The 18708-nt window shown below is 39.7% G+C and overlaps 2 protein-coding genes across 2 annotated transcripts in view; one reads left to right on the top strand and one right to left on the bottom strand.

The window, feature by feature from the left end:
• The first annotated feature begins 2622 nt into the window (after positions 1 to 2622).
• On the top strand, positions 2623 to 14217 carry LOC137268185 (arylsulfatase B-like). The gene is made up of 14 exons (XM_067802718.1): positions 2623 to 2749; positions 2897 to 3008; positions 3933 to 3984; positions 4408 to 4511; positions 4784 to 4890; positions 11144 to 11208; positions 11314 to 11415; positions 11674 to 11737; positions 12077 to 12174; positions 12750 to 12886; positions 13145 to 13203; positions 13356 to 13479; positions 13634 to 13776; positions 14007 to 14217. The coding sequence occupies exons 1-14, from the start codon at positions 2653 to 2655 to the stop codon at positions 14177 to 14179; spliced, it is 1437 nt and encodes a 478-aa protein (XP_067658819.1). The 5' UTR covers positions 2623 to 2652; the 3' UTR covers positions 14180 to 14217.
• A 386-nt stretch (positions 14218 to 14603) lies between these two features.
• Positions 14604 to 18708, bottom strand: part of LOC137267784 (uncharacterized) — a 49307-nt gene continuing 45202 nt past the window's right edge. The window contains exon 13 of the mRNA XM_067802228.1: positions 14604 to 15223. Within this exon, the coding sequence (XP_067658329.1) occupies positions 14604 to 15223 (620 nt within the window). The remainder of the gene's footprint in view (positions 15224 to 18708) is intronic.

Genomic DNA, 18708 nt, shown 5'->3' with positions numbered 1-18708 from the left:
TTAATGATGAAGAAATTTATAAGATTAAGACCTGTCGTTGATGGACAATAAACTATTGGAGTATCACTCAGGTACAACTGGCATATTATTATAAAACATATCATCAAGGACACCAATAAAATATTAAAAGGGCTGTAGATTGCCAGCAACTGATGGAAGACCACCGCACTACTGACCGATCCCGTTGGTTGTCTCGTAGGAAAAGCAGTGATTGGTCGAGACCTTTTACCGGGATCTTCATGGGTTCGCGCACTGTTAAATATAGTGAATCTATATATAGTTACACGCTACTTATAAACATACTTTTTGATTAACTTGTTGATTTTCCTATATAGAGGACTATTAATTAACTAATTGTATTTTACCTTTTAAGTCACCATGCGGTTTCAATACTGCCGATGTGACTCTACACGTCAACTCACTCTGTCCAAGCTCACATTATGGAGATGTGCACTTGTAACACCACATTGTTAAAACCCCAAGTACTTGGTAGCTGATGGCTCCTCAGTATAATGATGACACCCAATGGGAAATAATAAGAATTCAAGCGAACAAGCCTCCACCTTTTGATAACGCCAATGAATATTTTTATATCATTAAATTTTCTGTTCCTTTTTTGACAGAACTGTCATTGACACGATTCAGGAAAACCATGCTTAAAATGCGGATCTTGCCTCTGGAAAGACTCGCTTGCATCCGAAGTCATACTCCCCATTGTTCTCGGTGCCCTTGGGTCGGTACCCCTTGATCTCTTGGCGCAGATCAGCGCAGTATCCGGGTTCTCCACCGGGAGCACAGCCCTTCTGACACTCTGGGTAATGCAGAAGACCACAGTGTTGGGGAGTCTGCATATTCTGAAAGTTCTTGGTGTGTTCGACTAGGTAGCGTTTCCTGGGAGAAATCCTGTTCCCTGTCTTGGATGCGTGTGGAGAGGACAAGGGCTGCTGATGAGTCTTACCAGACTGACTGTGCCAGGATCACCTAAACCCACTCTGCTGCATACTTTCTTTAACCTGTTAAAGAACTTAATCACACAATCAATTTCTATAGCGCAATATCCACGTTGAATGACATGCTCAAAGTGCTTTGAAGTTGGAACGTTTTAGAGATATGCGAACCGGACGAGATTGGTCCCGAGCAGAGTTTTAAAACTTGAGAAGTTTTGTCACCTTTTCAGGTTTTCAATTTGACAGCTGCTGTGTAAGAGAAAATCCGTTCTTCACAGGCCGTATTTTCTTTGAATGTGCAGCAGTTCTTGGTCTGTAATCTCATAGATCTAGATGGAAAGTATGGCTTCAGGCGTTCTTGTAGATAGACTGGTGCTATACCCTGGATGCACTAGAATGTTATGCACAAGGATTTGTATGTGATTTTCTGTTGTATAGGCAACCGGTGCAGACATCGGAGTATTGGTGTTATATGCTCTCGTTTTGGGGACATGGGTACAATTCTTCCTGCTGTGCTTTGTACACTATGTAGGTTGTTTATTTTTTTTCTGAGATCCTGTTTGTAGAACTTTGCAATAGTCCACACAGGATAATACCAATGACCTCACCAACTTTTGCTTGTAGCATCTTTTGAGATCAGCAGCTTGCGGATCTTGGTGATGTTACAGGTGTGCACGTAATATAACTTGGTTAGTTGATGTTAGTTGAGATCGGTCTTTGACTGTAGAACGGGTAAGAATGGTCTTCTCGCGTCTGTTCTTTGGTTTCTGTTTTTTCCTCATTGAGCTTGAGCATATTTATGTGGAAGAACAGCGGTTTACAATATTGAACACTGCACCTGTCAAGTTCATCTAACACAAAATGTTTGCTAACAAAAGGTACGTACTGCGATCTCCGCAAACAGACCTTGATGACCGCTCTCCATTAGCTCATCATTAGTCGGACTACAAAAAGACTGCGACGTTACATTATAAATACAAAGTTCAGAAAATGGTTACGTTCTGTGGTTTTGTTGAAGAGAGCTTGCACGGTTTCTGAAATTTTACGCTTGTTTTTCTGGTCTTGATAGTTAAATGCTGTCGGAGCAAAGCTGAATATTTTCCAGTGCATCGTAATATAACAATCTCTTAGTGATTTCAAAGAAGGGAACATCTCGTTAGCACATACGACCATGTTTCAATGGGGTTTATGTAAGCATACAACCCTGGTTCCCGTTCGACAAAGTGATCATAGCGCTACTATGAGCATAACTCCCATAGACTCACGACAGTCGTAGCGGTACAGTCGCCTTGAGGAACTGGGGTCTGCTAAGTGACATAGTTTTGGTATCTGACAGGAATGTAGATGTTAACATGTGCGTCATTGGAACTATGCAATGTCTGACATACTTATGCCTACTTGCATTGATGTGACATTGCTGGAATATTGCTTGAAGCGGCGTAAAATCAAACACAAGAGAATATTAACAAACAATAAGTAGAGAAATCTACACATCAAAGGCACTGAAATATATATAGTAAATTCCATGTAAGGTTCTTACTATTGTAGGTGTTTCGACATACGCGAATATCTCACAAAGAAACTACAAATCTATGTAGGTTAGGCCTGAGATTTTGATATGCCTTATCAGTCTTTTCTACAAGGCCGGAATCTATGTATAGGCTGACTATGAAAAAGAGTCATTTCGGCTGCATGAGCAAATACAATGGATGTTCCACAGTGGGCTGCTTTGTTTCTGTGTTTCGTTCCACTGTCATTCGCACAACGCCCTCACATCGTCTTTATTGTGGCAGATGACTTAGGTGGGTATTGACATAAGGTAACTATACAGTAATTTAATGGGAAATACCCCTGCAGAATATGCCACACTTAATGTCATTTTATTCTAAACGCGAGATTTTAATACGGTCGTTTTAGCTGAATTTTGGGGACAATGTGTACCTATACAGGCTGGAATGATATTGGCTTCCGGAATCCTGACATGAAGACGCCAAACCTCGACAAACTGGCCACAGAAGGAATCATTTTCGAGAATGCATACGTTCAACCTTTGTGCAGCCCGTAAGTGGAATTTTAATACCTTAAGACTTCAGAAAAAATAGGAACAAAGAGGTCAGATACAGCAGCTAGCAGATATGATACATACTTTTAGAATATATGAAGAATGTTTGACAGAAACAGGAGCGGATTACACGAATATTTGTGGCGTTCCCGTCGTGATATTGCTTGAATATTGTGTTACGGTTATGAATTTTCCGTGACAAACAATTCAAGAAATCCCCTTGTAAACCAGCAAAACAGAACAAAGACAAGTTGTTTACGTTCAAATTCTGTTATTATGCAACGAGAGCAAGGTATACAAACACACAAGTCAATATAACAATGCTGATTACAAATACATGTCAAGAGAGGAAAAGCTAAGTCAATGTGTCACAAAATACAATATAGCAAACCCACCAAAGTCTTGGTGTGAGAGAGAATCAGCTATGGCGGAATGTCAACACAAGCGTGTAGCAGTAACTCCAGTAAAATATGAATGAATGTGAGTGTGAGTGTCGCCCTCCACACGGCAACAAGCCTTTATATATATATTTACTAAGTCATTTGCTAAAGTTCGGGCACAGACGAACATCGGCAACACTGTAAAATGCCCTAGAATAAGTCTCCCGGAAGTAGACACATAGAAAACTAGGAGCAGATAAATTTCGGAAAACCAGAATGCTAAATGTGTTGACCAGCTATTAAAACGAAATGTGACCCATCATATGTAATATTCAAAACACTAAATGTTGTGAGCCAATAATAATTATTACTTAATTAATAATAAAATATACAGGAAATACAAACTCGTAACAATTGGTACATTTGGCGTAAAACCGTACTAACTAACTTACTCACTCTACACAAGATTTTGTTTCATCTGTATTGTTGTATCATTATTTACCGATTAATCTTATACGAGCATCAGAGCACTTCTTGTTTCAGATCACGAACCGCTTTCATGAGCGGAATGTTTCCCTTCCATGTCGGCATGCAGGTAATTATGTTGTTTAGCCTATTGGGATGTTAACGCATCCATCATTGTTATATTGTAGATCATGACACGAGGAAAGTCCCTAAATACGTGCTTGTATCTAGGAACAGTCTTCTACACCTTGACGTTTCATCTATTCACTCATTGTGCCGTTGGTACTTTTGCAAAACATACTGTTTGAATGGCATTTTAGAACGTTGGTAGGCAGCAGAAAACTCAAGATATGTCATTGACAGTTTCTTCACTCCCAACAAAATGAATTTGAGTCATCAGTAAAGATCATGCAAATTCTGTACTTATCTCACTGACTTAAAAGTTGCTGACTTCTGGTTTTCATCAGTAATTACCATCCTCATCCATAAACATGGCTAAAAATATGCCGTCATATATCGCCTTCGAATTTCTTACTGTGACATTCGTATCCAGCATAAGGTACTGCTCCCTGGTCAAGCCGTGTGTGTGCCTCTCAACTATACATTCCTGCCCCAGGAATTAAAGAAACTCGGCTATGCTACGCATATGATCGGAAAGTAGGTATAATGCACTCAAACTATCACAATCACCTGTAATGCGTTTTGTACTAGGGAGGCTCAAGATTACCCATCTAAAGACACTTCGCCGTTAACGTTGCTTAACTTCACCTGACGTGTCCTGAACGCTGCGCAGATGATCACACGCCACCACAAGCTCTACGTTAGCTCTGTTACCTAGGTTTCTGCAAATGGATGGAGAGGGAATGGTTGTGTATTATTTGGATCACCACAGTGGACATGCAAACATCATATATACGCTGTTATTTCAGATGGCATCTAGGTTTCTGCAAGAAGGAGTGCACGCCGACCTATCGGGGATTTGACTCATTCTTTGGTTATTATAATGCAGCTGAAGACTATTTCAACCACAAAGTGGGCACGTATTATTATTTTGACATGTTTAAGCGTTGGACCTGATTTTAAATGACATAAACATCAAGGTTGGAACATGACAGGTTATTGAGAATTATTTTTAGGTCTCTTTTGACTTATCAAAAGCTTAAAAGATAACTGCATTAAGGTTTGACTTGTTAAAAGAAGAGGAAGAGGGAGGAGGGCATTGCATTGCACTTACATTGTAGATACATTCTAGGATGTGTGTGTGTGTGTGTGTGTGTGTGTGTGTGTGTGTGTGTGTGTGTGTGTGTGTGTGTGTGTGTGTGATGGGGTGTAGGGGTGGGGGTGGGGATTCATTTAATTTTTGGGTCGGTATAAAATACTGAATTCACTGTGTATACACTGTTAAAAATTACGTACATATTGTAACTTCATTTTGAATAAATAATTATGAGTGAGCGCGGGGCCCGAAGTATTGTAAGAACTGTCCCCTCGAGAGGGAAATTCAATGTAAGCCCCATTTCAATTTACCCGTTAGTCTTCATCATCCGATTTTTGTCGTAGAAAAATAACATACGGCTAATTACGGTAACAATCAACAACATAAGGTATAGTGTAAATCGAGCTAGGGTCCATGCAGGGAGCATTATGGAATACTGTAAGAGAATGCGAGATCGCGAGAATGTCCCTTACAGTACTCCATGGCGCATGGATTCTCTAAGCACCCTTGGTCCCCAGCATGGTGCTGTACCTTCAGTTGTTGCTGTCCTGTACGTTCTTAAATTGCATTGTCCGTAATAGAGTAATTTCCTTCAAGTACCTTCTTTCTCTGTCTGTGATATTCTATTATTAGTATTTAAATGCCCTTTCTCGACAAATTTACTTACAAAAATTTATTCCATATCGATATGGCTGAAAACGTGATGTACATTTCAGTTATCTTCAGTTGATTTCATTTAATTTACAACAGAAAGTGTTAATGAATGACTGACTGAATGAATGAATTTCTTTATTTCCTCCAGAATTTACATCCGAAGATTTACAGCATCTCTGATGTTACTCAGAGCAAACACATAATGTTGATATATAGAATATGAATGCTAGAATAGAAATATGAATGCTAACGTCATAAGCTGTGTAAATAACTATTCAATAACATATGTACACAGACTGCCGGTTATTGCTGCACAGAAAAGAGAGGACTGTCCAACACATTCTTGAGATGAAATACATATTTACAAAATAATAGTGACACACTTTCCCAAGTGGTCTGGCTAACAATTCCAGGTAATGTTTGAGCCGCTCCCCAGAATAATGCAAGCATTTCATTTTCATCCAAAAGTTCAATTTCAACATAACTGGCAACATCCAGTTGGTCAATGAGGGTGGAGAAGAATTCATTTCGTTCAGGTACATAGTACTCACAGTGTAAAAGTACATGTCTGTCATAATCAAATGCATGTCTACCACATCTGGAACATTCGCTAGATATAATTGGTCTAGATGCTATCTTTAGAGAGTATTGGATGCAATATCTAAGATGTGGATATGCTAGCGCTAATCTCCATAGTATATGAAACGTAAGTTTTGAATGTGTTAACCTGTATCTCTTAGTAATAATTTGCTTTTCCACCTATTTTCCTCATACATGGATATTGCGTTACATACCATTCTTCTCCATTCGGTTTTGCAGGGGAATGTTCCAGTACTGATAAAGATCGAAATGACATTATGAAGGCTGTACTTAGAGGCAGTTGATATCATTGCATCACATATACTGGTGCTAGTATTTGTATTATTAATATTGGCTGTCGCTAGGTACGAACATACTATATGTTTCATGGTAGAAAAACATGAGTTTGTGCAAAGCCTTCCGAGGAGCAGTAGTCTGCACTTGTCAATGAATCCTGTTAGTGACCACATTCCTAGGTTAGCTATTGTAGTGTCTGTTGATGATTTGCGGTCTAAACCTTGAATGACTCTAGCAAAATGCCTTTGAGTATTCTCTAACTGAATGGTATCTTTGGCACGTATGCCGCTAAGCAACTCGCATGCATAGAAGCTAGTGGAGAGAATCATTCGGTGCCATATTTTGACACATACAATGGGATGGAGATCATAGCTATTTAATCCTACAGATTTTAGCGAGCTGACTGTGCGTCTTGCTCTTTGGCAGCATCGCGTTATCATGTTTGTACATGTTAGTTTTGAGTTCAGAATTACTCCCCCATACGTAACACTATCAGATATTTGTATGGGAACAATGCCAAGCTGGAACGTAATGGGGTTTTGTTGGGATATCAGTCTACTAAATACCAGTGCGTGACTTTTGGTGGCATTGTATGTTAATCTCCAATCAGAAGCATATTGCGTAACAGTGTTGAGAGCAACTTGTAGTCCTTTCGGTGTGGCGCTGACTAGTGTAGTATCATCAGCGAGCATGATAACTGGAATTTTGATCCCATATATAACAAGACCACAGTCTTTTCTCCTAAGTTCACGGATCAGATCATTGATGTAAACAAGAAAGAACCATGACGACAGCACTCGTCCTTGCCCTACACCTTGTTTGATAGGATAACTATTTGACATTTCACCACTGTATGTGACATACGCATAGCTATTGCTGTAACTTTGATAGAGAAGATTCCACAGCTTCCCCTTTATACCTAGTTCATATAGTTTTACAAAGAGACCAGCATGCCAGATACGATCGAAGGCTTTTTCATTGTCAAGGAAAGCTGCGTAAACAGGTGATTTGTTAGATAGATAATAATTAATACATTCATGTAATGTAAATACGGACATAACAGCTCCATGTTCTTTTCGGAATCCGAATTGTAAAGGGTCTGGAAAAAATGGACAGTGTGTGTTGCACCATTGTTCCAATCTTTTTAAAATTACTTTTTCAAGTAATTTTCCCATACACGATGTTAAAGTAATGCCTCTATAGTTTTTTGGATCTGATTTTTCTTTTTTACCTTTATATATAGAGATTACCATCCCAAGTCTATAGTTCTTTGGTAGATATCCCGTTTCGAGAATCATATGAAATAGAATAGTAAGCTTTTCAAGAAGGCTATCGCTTGCAAACAACAAATGTTCATTACATATGTTATCTGGACCCGGACTTTTATTCTTACATAGATTACGTATTTGCAAAGAGATTTCACCAGGATCTATAGTTTTGTATAGCTTTTCGTCTGTGTCAGTTTGTTTATCCTTATTATCCATGATTGTCTTTAGTTTTTCGCTTATGTGACTTTTGAAATGCTCATTAAAACTTTCAGAGTGGTAGGGCAGCGACAGGTCGGCGTAGTAGTTGCCCCACAGTTTGCATATGCCAGACGTAGAGGTTTCTGTTTGATCACGGTAACAGAGCTTAGTCACTGATCTGGTTTGACGTTTTTGTTTTCTAACAGTTTTATAAAAAGTGTTAATATCTGCTTCACAGGATTGCGCTAGTTCCGTTCTCACCTCTTTGTTATATCTTCTTTTAGCGATCCTATGCTGACGCCTGAACTCTTTTTTGGCAGTTTTATATTCAACATATGTTGTGGAGTTACGATCTCTTGGCTTACCATCAGCAGACCAGAGTCGCCTGGCAGCTCTCATTTCATAGTGAACATTATGTAAGCCGTATTTTTTCCAGTAGGGGTTTAGGTGGGAGTTGTAGGAAGAAACCGGAATGGTACGTCCAGAGGACACAAGTAAGGCATCGGTGATGGCAGCGTTATATATTTCCACACTTTTGGGAGAAATGGTACCTGCTGGGGAATTTATATCTTTCAAACATAGGTCCAGCTCAGATTTATATCGGTCAATGTGCTCGTTGTCTGCCTTTGTCCATTTAGTGCATAGTTTTGTCCTTACATTTACGTCACTACTACACCTCGTCCGGAGGAGTGATACGTAGCACGCTAGGTGGTCCGATGTACCGTAGCTGCAGTGATCTAGAACAACACATGCTATTACTGACGTTTTCAAGTGAGATGGTATCAATATGTAGTCAATAAGTGACCTATGTAAATTGTCTTTGCTCCTATGGGTGAAACCTGGTCCTCGAGTGCGTACCGTGGACACTGCATTTATCAAATACCGTTGTTTAATTGCGTCAAGGAGTGATTTATCTCGGGGGTTTGGGTTATCTTTGCTCATATCTGAGTTTAGATCACCCAAAATAATTACATCGCCATTTTCACTGAAGTAGTCGTAAGCATCTATGAGTTCATTAAGGGCATCGACATAACCAGATTGAAGTACATTGGTGGATGGGAGGCGGCATGATAGTATATAACTCCTATCAAAGAAAGGTGATTTTACAGCTACTCCAACAACGAAGTGACTACAGATATGAAGTTTTTGTATTTCCCATTTTGACTGCTTATTTGCAAGAATGGCAATTCCACCAAAACCTCTTGTGTTGTTCATATTGTTTTCACATTTGTAATCAACTAGCTGAAATGATGACAACACATCAAAATGATTTACATTATGTTTGTGAAGCCAGTGTTCCTGAATAGCTAATACATCTATATCATTAGGGATTGATGCATAGATCTGATCTGTGTTGTAGAGCAATCCTCGTACATTCCAGGTAAGAAGGGTAAGAGCCATGAGAGATAACAGTGTACACATGTGCATCATAATAATTAGTTTGGTTGTAGAGTAAGAACCTATTAAGTCACAAACGATGGTGACGACTGTCATCTGGTACATTGTTACCTGTGTTATCATAGCGTCTGTTCCGTGGTATGAAGTCTCTGCATACAATGTCTGGAGGCCAGAATGTCTCATTACACATGACACTCTCATAATCAGCAGAGTCAATATTCACTTGTATGGTGAAGGTCTCAGATTTGTCGTAGTGCCGCCTCTGCTTCAACAGTTTAGCATATGTTGCGCGCACATTGCGGTGACGACAGTAGTCAAAGATTATCTTCTTAGTTTCATCAAAAGTTTTATCGGCACGAATGTTTGAAAGAACTATCCGGCTGGTCCTGACACGAAATACACCCTCCAGTGAAGAATATGATTTAGACAGAGATCTGATATTCTGTGGCTTTTCCTTTGTGTTCTTCGTGACATTGCGTTGTTTGACTTGTTAAAAGTCTTTTCTAATTCAATGTAGGGATTCATTTCCCTCTGACACGCATACAGGTCACTCATCCGCTTAGCTGAATCCGACTCCATGGTCATGTATGGTGGAGCTTGCAAAAGCAGCCTAATATTATTTAACAATAATATAGTCTAACCACTACAAAAGTCTGAGTCTGCGCATTGGGTCTTTTCGAACCTCTGTTGACTGCCTTTTCTTAATCAACGACGCATCAAACTCTCTCTTCTGAGATGTTCTCGAGTACCAAACGACTATTCTATTTTCAAAGCCATATCAGCGGATCTTTAGTTATTATATATTTTCATGTAAAACATCCCAAATATAGACAATATACACTATTTTCGGATTCATATTTATTCACACTCGTGGCTAATAAAAGCATATCTTCTACAAATTCACATTAATATATGTATATGATCTTGCTACTGGCCAATTCGACATTGTTGCCCAGCAACGATGGAAATTCTGACACTACTCCTCTGTGTGTGTGATGGTGATGACTAGGCGGCCATTAATACATGTACTTGGAGGGGGAGGGTGTGGGCATGTGCCTAAGAATATAGGAAGAGGGAGGAGGGCATTGCATTGCACTTACATTGTAGATACATTCTAGGATGTGTGTGTGTGTGTGTGTGTGTGTGTGTGTGTGTGTGTGTGTGTGTGTGTGTGTGTGTGTGTGTGTGTGTGTGTGTGTGTGTGATGGGGTGTAGGGGTGGGGGTGGGGATTCATTTAATTTTTGGGTCGGTATAAAATACTGAATTCGCTGTGTATACACTGTTAAAAATTACGTACATATTGTAACTTCATTTTGAATAAATAATTATGAGTGAGCGCGGGGCCCGAAGTATTGTAAGAACTGTCCCCTCGTTGCTGTCCTGTACGTTCTTAAATTGCATTGTCCGTAATAGAGTCATTTCCTTTAAGTACCTTCTTTCTCTGTCTGTGATATTCTATTATTAGTATTTAAATGCCCTTTCTGGACAAATTTACTTACAAAAATTTATTCCATATCGATATGGCTGAAAACGTGATGTACATTTCAGTTATCTTCAGTTGATTTCATTTAATTTACAACAGAAAGTGTTATAATTATCAATTCGCCGATTTACACTTCTCTAAACTTTGTTAAGAATTACATAGTATTACTAATCTAGGATTTTATGATTTCTGTAGATGGATATCTAGACTACAGAGACAATGAACTTCCAGCACGAAACTATTCTGGAGAGTATTCTGCTGTACGTATAGATTGGCTGTTTTTATGAATTGGTAAAATAAATCAAAATGTTGCATTGAGATGTGTATTGGTGTAACCGTTATGTATATCCGTATTATCTTTTCAGTTGACGTTCGCCCAGCGAGCCATTGACATCATCCATGAACATAACGCATCACAGCCGCTGTTCTTGTACCTTCCATATCAGAATATTCATGCTCCTCTTGAGGTAATTGAGAAAACTTACATCAGGCATTCTTTTTTGTCATAGAGTGTGTCAGGGAAGTACACAGCGTGACTACGTCGCAATACCCAGTGGTACATATAATTGGTTTCGTCGTGTGTTTCCAATTGTAACATACCAGTTGTTGCTGTTTGCTGACAGTTCGAGACTGTGACTCATGGGGTGATGATGGGACTCAACCTGTTGGCAATGCATTTGTATGAGTCCTCTCTGAAATGAACGTACCACAACATTTAATTTCAGGTGCCAAAGAAGTATGAAGATCTGTATCCTAATGTGATCAACGAAGGGCGAAGAGTGCTCTGCGGTATGCATGTCTGTATATGTATGCGTTACTTGTTTAATTATTCTATGGTGTCTAGTATAGCTAGCATGGACTTGTGTCACATCTTCTTTGCACAATGTCTCTGAAATGCTCATATTCTGTATCCTAAAAACATATTTACCATGACTCAAATCAATTTAGTTGCTTTTGTTGAGCATGTTGCTTGACCCTTGAGCAAGGAAGGATCATTTAGTCGGGTGACCTCTTCACGGATCAGGAATGAATACCTTTGTGTTCTTTTGATTTCTTGGCCCGCACAAGGTGCGCCGATATATATGTAATATTGCTTAAATCACTGACCCACTACAGTTTTTCATGCAGGAATGGTGTCTGCCCTGGATGAGGCAGTGGGAAATGTCACCAAAGCCCTGAAGGATCGGGGCTTGTTTGAAAATACCCTGATTCTATTCACCACAGATGTAAGTGGTTCAAGTATGAAAATGGAAGAGGACAACTTTGAGTCGATTTTGGGCACGGCGATACGCTTGAATACATCTCGACATACGTGGGGTGTTCAATAAGTAGTCAGCATAACTATGTTCCCGATCACCAGTGATTAAAACGCTTGCATTTCATTTTGAAGAAATCATCCTCAAAACCATATCCAAATTTTCACATGTCTAGGTAATGTGATTAACGAGATACTAATCAATACAACACATCGCACAGCAAGATCGCATGTATAAGCGTAAAACATAAACCAACTGCATTTGTATCATTTTCTAGGTGAGTCTGGCACATGTTGAACGTCCGTGGTTTTTGGTATAGATACGTAATTGATTTAGCCTTTTTCAACACAAGTTATTCATATTACTCTGCTCATAACGTTTGAGTTCTTTGTTACTAGTTAGCACACAGGTTGTGAAAGATTACTGAAATAGACACCAGATTCTTTGCATGTCTATGTTATACATGAATTCGACATTTGTTTAAAAGAAAACCAACAAGCCAATATGTATTATTTACACCAGCTATGTGTTTGTCTGTCATTCAGAATGGAGGTCCTATTGATGGTCATGCGAACAACTGGCCGCTGAGAGGAGGAAAACACACCATCTGGGAAGGGGGTACGAGGGGGACATCCTTCATGTATGGTGCTGGACTTCAGAAGACAAAGACGACATACGATGGGTAACACAATACAGTATATATGATCATTTTGCAGATAGGTGTGCCAGTGATTATGTCCCCGACTAAATAAATGATCACCCTGATTCACATTCGGATGTCAGTCTGCAATCTCACTGCTGTATATGTTACAAGACAGATTAATACGGAGGAAATTTCATACCACTTATTGATTATTTAGCACAGATTCCAAAGTCAACTGAGATATTTCATTCGTGTGGACATTTTCATTTGAATCACTTTTAAATGTATCTTACATAGGATGATCCACGCCGTCGACTGGAAACCGACTTTAGTTTCCGCAGCTGGGGGAACTCCAGGTAAGAACGTATCACCCAGTCTATTGCAGTCATGGAAGACTCCAAAGAACCAGTAGAGATACTTATTATACATGGTCAGTTTCATTATATCAAAATAAACATCAAGGCAGGACAAATAGTGTTTACCACCTTGCTTTGTGTCTGGGATACAGAGACAACAATTGATGGAATGAGTCACTGGGATTCTATTCGAAATGGTCTTCCCTCGTCAAGGACTGAATTTATCTATAACATCGATGACATGGAAGTTCCAGTCGAAGGGCATGCTGGGATAAGGTATTTTACAAACATTTTTTCCATCGGTAAACGAAACAGACTATCAGAGCTGCCTGTATGGTTTCTTATTCACTGACATAATTAAGATGAAACGCCAAATGAGAATGAGCACAGTGAAGACGTACCCCTCTGTGTCTCATTCCTTGTTTATCAGAGTAGGGGACTACAAGCTGATCCTCGGCTATCCGGGTGGTCCTGATGGTTGGCACAGACCAATGAATAGGACTCAGGATGATATCTATGTACAGAGAGTCTACCTCAAAGGAGATCAACCAGTACAACTCTTCAACATCCGAGGTATATATAATATATGTCTGTTTCTTAACCGATTCCGATAATCTAGTTGGTTTTACTGTGCCTTGTGACAGGTTTTTATACTTTGCATTTATTTATGGTGAATTTAGAACTTGTTGTATTCACTATATGGCTAAAATACTGCCGACGTGACTTTAATTTGTAACGCACTTAGTCACTTCAAGTGGTATTAAAACCTTGTCGCATGTTAACAATTTCGATGTCAATCCTAGAGGACCCAACTGAGCACAACGACATTGCACAACAGATGCCAGACATGGTTGCTAAGTTGCGTGCCCGGTTTGAGGACTACAAGAAGACGATGGTGCCAGCTAATTTCCCCAAGCAAGATCCTGCATCTGATCCAAGAAAGTTTGGGAACGCTTGGAGTTCCGGATGGTGCTGATCGGATGTAATGCTGGAAATATATAGACCAAATTCTAATGTATACTAGTATTTTATACGTCCATCCTCTAACCGGCATCACTACTTCTTGAAGGCGTGTGTCATCACATCATGGCCACTCGTGAATTGTTAATTGTTCCTGTATGCTTTCGGTATCATGAACTTTTGGACTAAAATCTACAAACTACTGCAGTGAAAGGATAAGGCATCCGTCTCCTTATTATGGGACATAAATGGCTCTAGAATTGTACTTCAGTAATATCGACACGGTAGGTCCAGGAAAGGAATTCACACGCCATGGGGTGTGAATAAACGAGACAAACTAATGCCAAACCTTAAACGCAAAAACGCAAACGCATCGAAAAAGAGACAACGGACTATATGTATGGGGTGGAGAATTTTTTATAACACACATTCAATACATCTTATAATCGACAAAATTTGCGCAGACATTTTGGAAGTTTCATTTTCTTGATCTTCTTTTCTGCTTTCAACGATTTCTTAACGATGTCGTCAAATACTTCGGATATCCCTCTTCCGGTTTTGGAGGAGATTTCATGATGAGAGTAACCAAAATCTACACTCACAAAGTCCCATAAATACTTTTGGTTTTCGAACCACAGATCTGATTTGACATCAGCTTTTGTTCCAGCAAGCACAATCGTAACTGGTCCTCTTGTTGAGATGATGTCTTCTTGCAGTGTCATGACTCTTTCAAAGGAGAGAGCATCGTCCATGGCATACACCAAGAGAAATGCATCAGAGTTCAGGATCTGATGTTGGTTTGATGCATTACAATCACCTGGGGCGTCCCAGATTTGCAGTTCGATGCGTTGTCGTCTTACTTTTAAGTTTTTTGAATGGACCTCCTCCTTTGGAATCTGGTGTCGGTCAGCAAAGATATGATGAATGTACTGGTTCAGAACTGATGTCTTGCCACATCCTGGGCCTCCCATCACTGCTACTCTCAGGCACAGAGTCTCCTTTCGTGATGAATTGCTGAGAAACATCCTCCTTACAGTGACTGTGCAGGTGATACTCACAGCTGGAAGTCATGAGCCTTTTATACTAATACGTTCATATTTGTCACACATTTGGTGTTAATGTTACTATGGACCTTGACGTTTTTTACCAACGTCATCAACGTTTATTGAAACTGAAAAATCTCTAAACCTAAAGGAAGTTATATGGAATTCAGTGACAGAAAACCTGTTGTTAAGGACGAAATATGGAAACAGTCACATCTTTCACACTGAAAAGGAATATTATTCGTTAGTGACGTCAGAACACTCATGTTTTGGACTTATAACAACATTAAGTATAACTGGAGGCAGGGGTGGAGCTGCTTAACCTTTACAAATATCTAAAGACAGAATACTGACACAAGGGTTAAACAAGAAAACCATCTTATGGCACATAATTTGCCACTGTCATATCTGAAATTAAGAAAATCTACCGTTCAGAATCTGAAGGCGGGTGATTATTTATTAACTGATAAAACCGAAGTAGCAAATTGGTGAAACTCTCGCCAAGCATTCGTCTTCATTCACCCCTTTATGACCCTCAGTATCAGAAATATCAACTTTAGAGGAAAATAATTGACTTCAATTCAGACTACATTTTCACTACATTTCACCAACTTCAAGGAATAATGCTATTATAGCCCCCTTGGTCGTTATCATACTGATTCTTCAGATTACAGACCCATACCTTTAACAAGTTGTGTCTGCAAAATCATGGGACGAATGGTAAATAACGGATTAATTTGGTATCTGGAAATCCCTTGTGACACACATTGTAACTCACAACTCATTCCCTTCTGCGCTAGTTGTTTGGGCTATGCAGGTTACGGTGTGTAGGGAGTTGATCATAAAGATCTTGCAGATCAGGAAGCTTAACAATTTACGAAGACAGAATGCACAATGAACTTTGATGCACATCTTGCCAGATAATGGATGTATGGCCTGAAATATACACGTGGACGATTTTCATTTTCAAACAGAAAACCGGCTGGAAACAAACACTAATTACTGTGTGTTACAATCCATTTGTTAAAATTAATGACCTACGGTGATTTATTGAACATCTTGAAAACCGTCAAAATCAAAAATGACACCTCATGCACGTGTATGGACTAAAATGTTGTGCGTGTGCACCCAATTCATTGAGGTCTGGAGTCGTTATAAAGAGAAATCGTAGTGCGTACATAACACGTCTGTCTTCGAAACGTTTGTCTCTTCCTATCACAGTTGAACGTTCAGGTTCCCGTACTGTGTATGAAGAGTAGATTAGGCATTATGTATGGAACACTTACAGCGTGATCGTTTTTGGAAAATTCTGTGAAAATTGTAAACAGTCGTGTTCGGATAATCTAAATACTGTTGATGACAAAACAATACCTTTGTCCTGAGCAACGTCATATATCCGTAACCCATAGTTTAACTAGCCAAGGATGCCTTCCATAACAGAACATTGAACAAGAAGGCTAAGTCATCAATATCCCCTGCAACGGTGGAAGACACTGAACTGGGCCAGACAGGCCCGGAAAGAGACGAATCTGCCCGGACGGACGGAGTCCATTTTAATATTCCCCGCCAAACGCGTTGCAGGGGATCAAAAAATGTTTCACAGACATAACGGCTTTCTATACAAACGACGCATATGACATTGTGACTGTTCAAAAAGAAACTTCAAAGACATGTACTTCTCATTTATAATATCCCCGTATCTGCGCTGAAGTTTGACAAACCCGTACCTATGTTCAAAAAACACGAAACAGATACTGACGTCAACACACTTATGCAAACTGTCAAACTCATACAGACGTTATCTTTCACACCTAAATCCAGGGCGTGTTAATCTCCGTCATAAGCCATCACTTACACTGAATAGCATACTGATGAAAGTTGTTACGTTTCCGGGTTAAAGGTAACTTTACTTGTGAGCGACATCTTTTGAGCACCACAATCTACTTGTATTAGAGACCACTGGCGCGAAGCCTGTCTATCTACATCCCACGCTGTACCAAGGTCAGTTGACGTGGGTTTGACGTCGCCAGAAAACGACCATGTCATTAAGGAAAATACAAAGCGGGTCGGCAACCACTGGGAATCACCTGACGACTGTTTACGACGTCTTGTTCATCACTGACGTCGAGTGGTAGCAATGATGTACTGGGGCGAGACAACATGTGGCCCTCGAGTATTGATAGTCTGAGTAATGTTAGCGTCGGTTTACAGCCATGTGGATTGCCAGTCGAGATCAGTCAACCAAGCACCTCACGTACCAAGAATTAAAACTGAGGAACGAAAGACTGCCTCCAGTAGCTTTTCTGGAGGAACACTCTCTTTCTATACACGTAATTTTGAAGCATTCAATAAACTAAAAGCTGGGCTTTATGTACATGTCTTGTTGAACCTCTGGTGTTCTGACATTTAATGCAATTATTGACACATTTTCATTTCGGAAAAACATACGACAGAAGACACGAGTTTCATTCATGGACAAAACCACGCAATCTTAGCTTTAAAGTGACAGGGGTGTGGTTCTACGTCATGACACGCTGGTTGTTGTTGGGCGTGTCAACAAGAATGGTCTGAGCAAAGACAAGCTGATTCCAAAGGATGGTAATACTTTACCATGGTGGGCAAAGGAGAACACGTAGGGATGTGACCAAGGTCAAAGAACATACGAGCTCAGACCAGTAAACTTGCTCACTTGGAGCGTAAATAGTCTGAAAAAAATTGTAAATACCAATCTTGTTAATTTGTTAAATACATTGGACATTGTTGCTTTGTATGAAGTTTTGCCATAACAGAAGAAGATGTCTGTGACCTACTAACTCATGAAACTCCACGTGGTTAAGGCTTTTGATGTAAAAGAGTACACTGCCCGAAATGAAAGCAACGGTCGTCGTGCCTGTAGAACCATAGCACTGGAAAGCATCCTCGTTTAAACTGAAGGCATCCAGGTAACGGTAGTAGGCGTCTCGGTAGAAATAGTCGCATTCCGGAACAAGCAGAATGGGGCCTCGTAGAAGATGTAGGCGTTCCCGATTATTTAGAAAAGAGAACGTTTATAATCTCCAAAAGGACAAATATAAGGGATTCTATAGAACTGCTTATATCAAGCGAAAAGTGAATTTCTATTCGCATGTAATACACAATGCTCGTATGTTTAGTATGATGTTCCTGCTCAGATTTGACATCAAACAATACTGACTGCTGTATATTCGTCTGTATGTCGATGCAAGGAATATCCGATCTCCACGTAACTGTTTGATGATTGTACCAATGTTTCTTTATATCGTTGAGGTGTGAGGTTTCAATATGTGTCGTCGGAAAACTAAATGGTAAGTTAAAGTGATGGTGGTACATGACAAAAAAATCCAATATTACTCTGAGTCACCGATTGATTATTGGTCTGGATTTGGGCCACGTCAATTGATAGGCCTTACTGATCCTGTGTTTTTCTTTGTGTACATGTGGCAACAAAGAATCTTACTTCTGTTTCACCTTGCACTGCTTTTGG

This window comes from Haliotis asinina, chromosome 16, assembly GCF_037392515.1.
Source record: "Haliotis asinina isolate JCU_RB_2024 chromosome 16, JCU_Hal_asi_v2, whole genome shotgun sequence".
NCBI classification, from domain to species: Eukaryota; Metazoa; Mollusca; class Gastropoda; order Lepetellida; family Haliotidae; genus Haliotis; species Haliotis asinina.
Note: the sequence above shows the minus strand (reverse complement) of the source record. Positions and strands in the feature narration are given on the sequence as shown.

Coding starts and splice junctions, on each gene's coding strand:
- LOC137268185 (XM_067802718.1), top strand. CDS start 2,653: ATGGATGTTCCACAGTGGGCTGCTTTGTTTCTGTGTTTCGTTCCACTG. Junction 2,750..2,896: donor TATTGTGGCAGATGACTTAG/GTGGGTATTGAC, acceptor GTACCTATACAG/GCTGGAATGATATTGGCTTC. Junction 13,204..13,355: donor CGCAGCTGGGGGAACTCCAG/GTAAGAACGTAT, acceptor TCTGGGATACAG/AGACAACAATTGATGGAATG.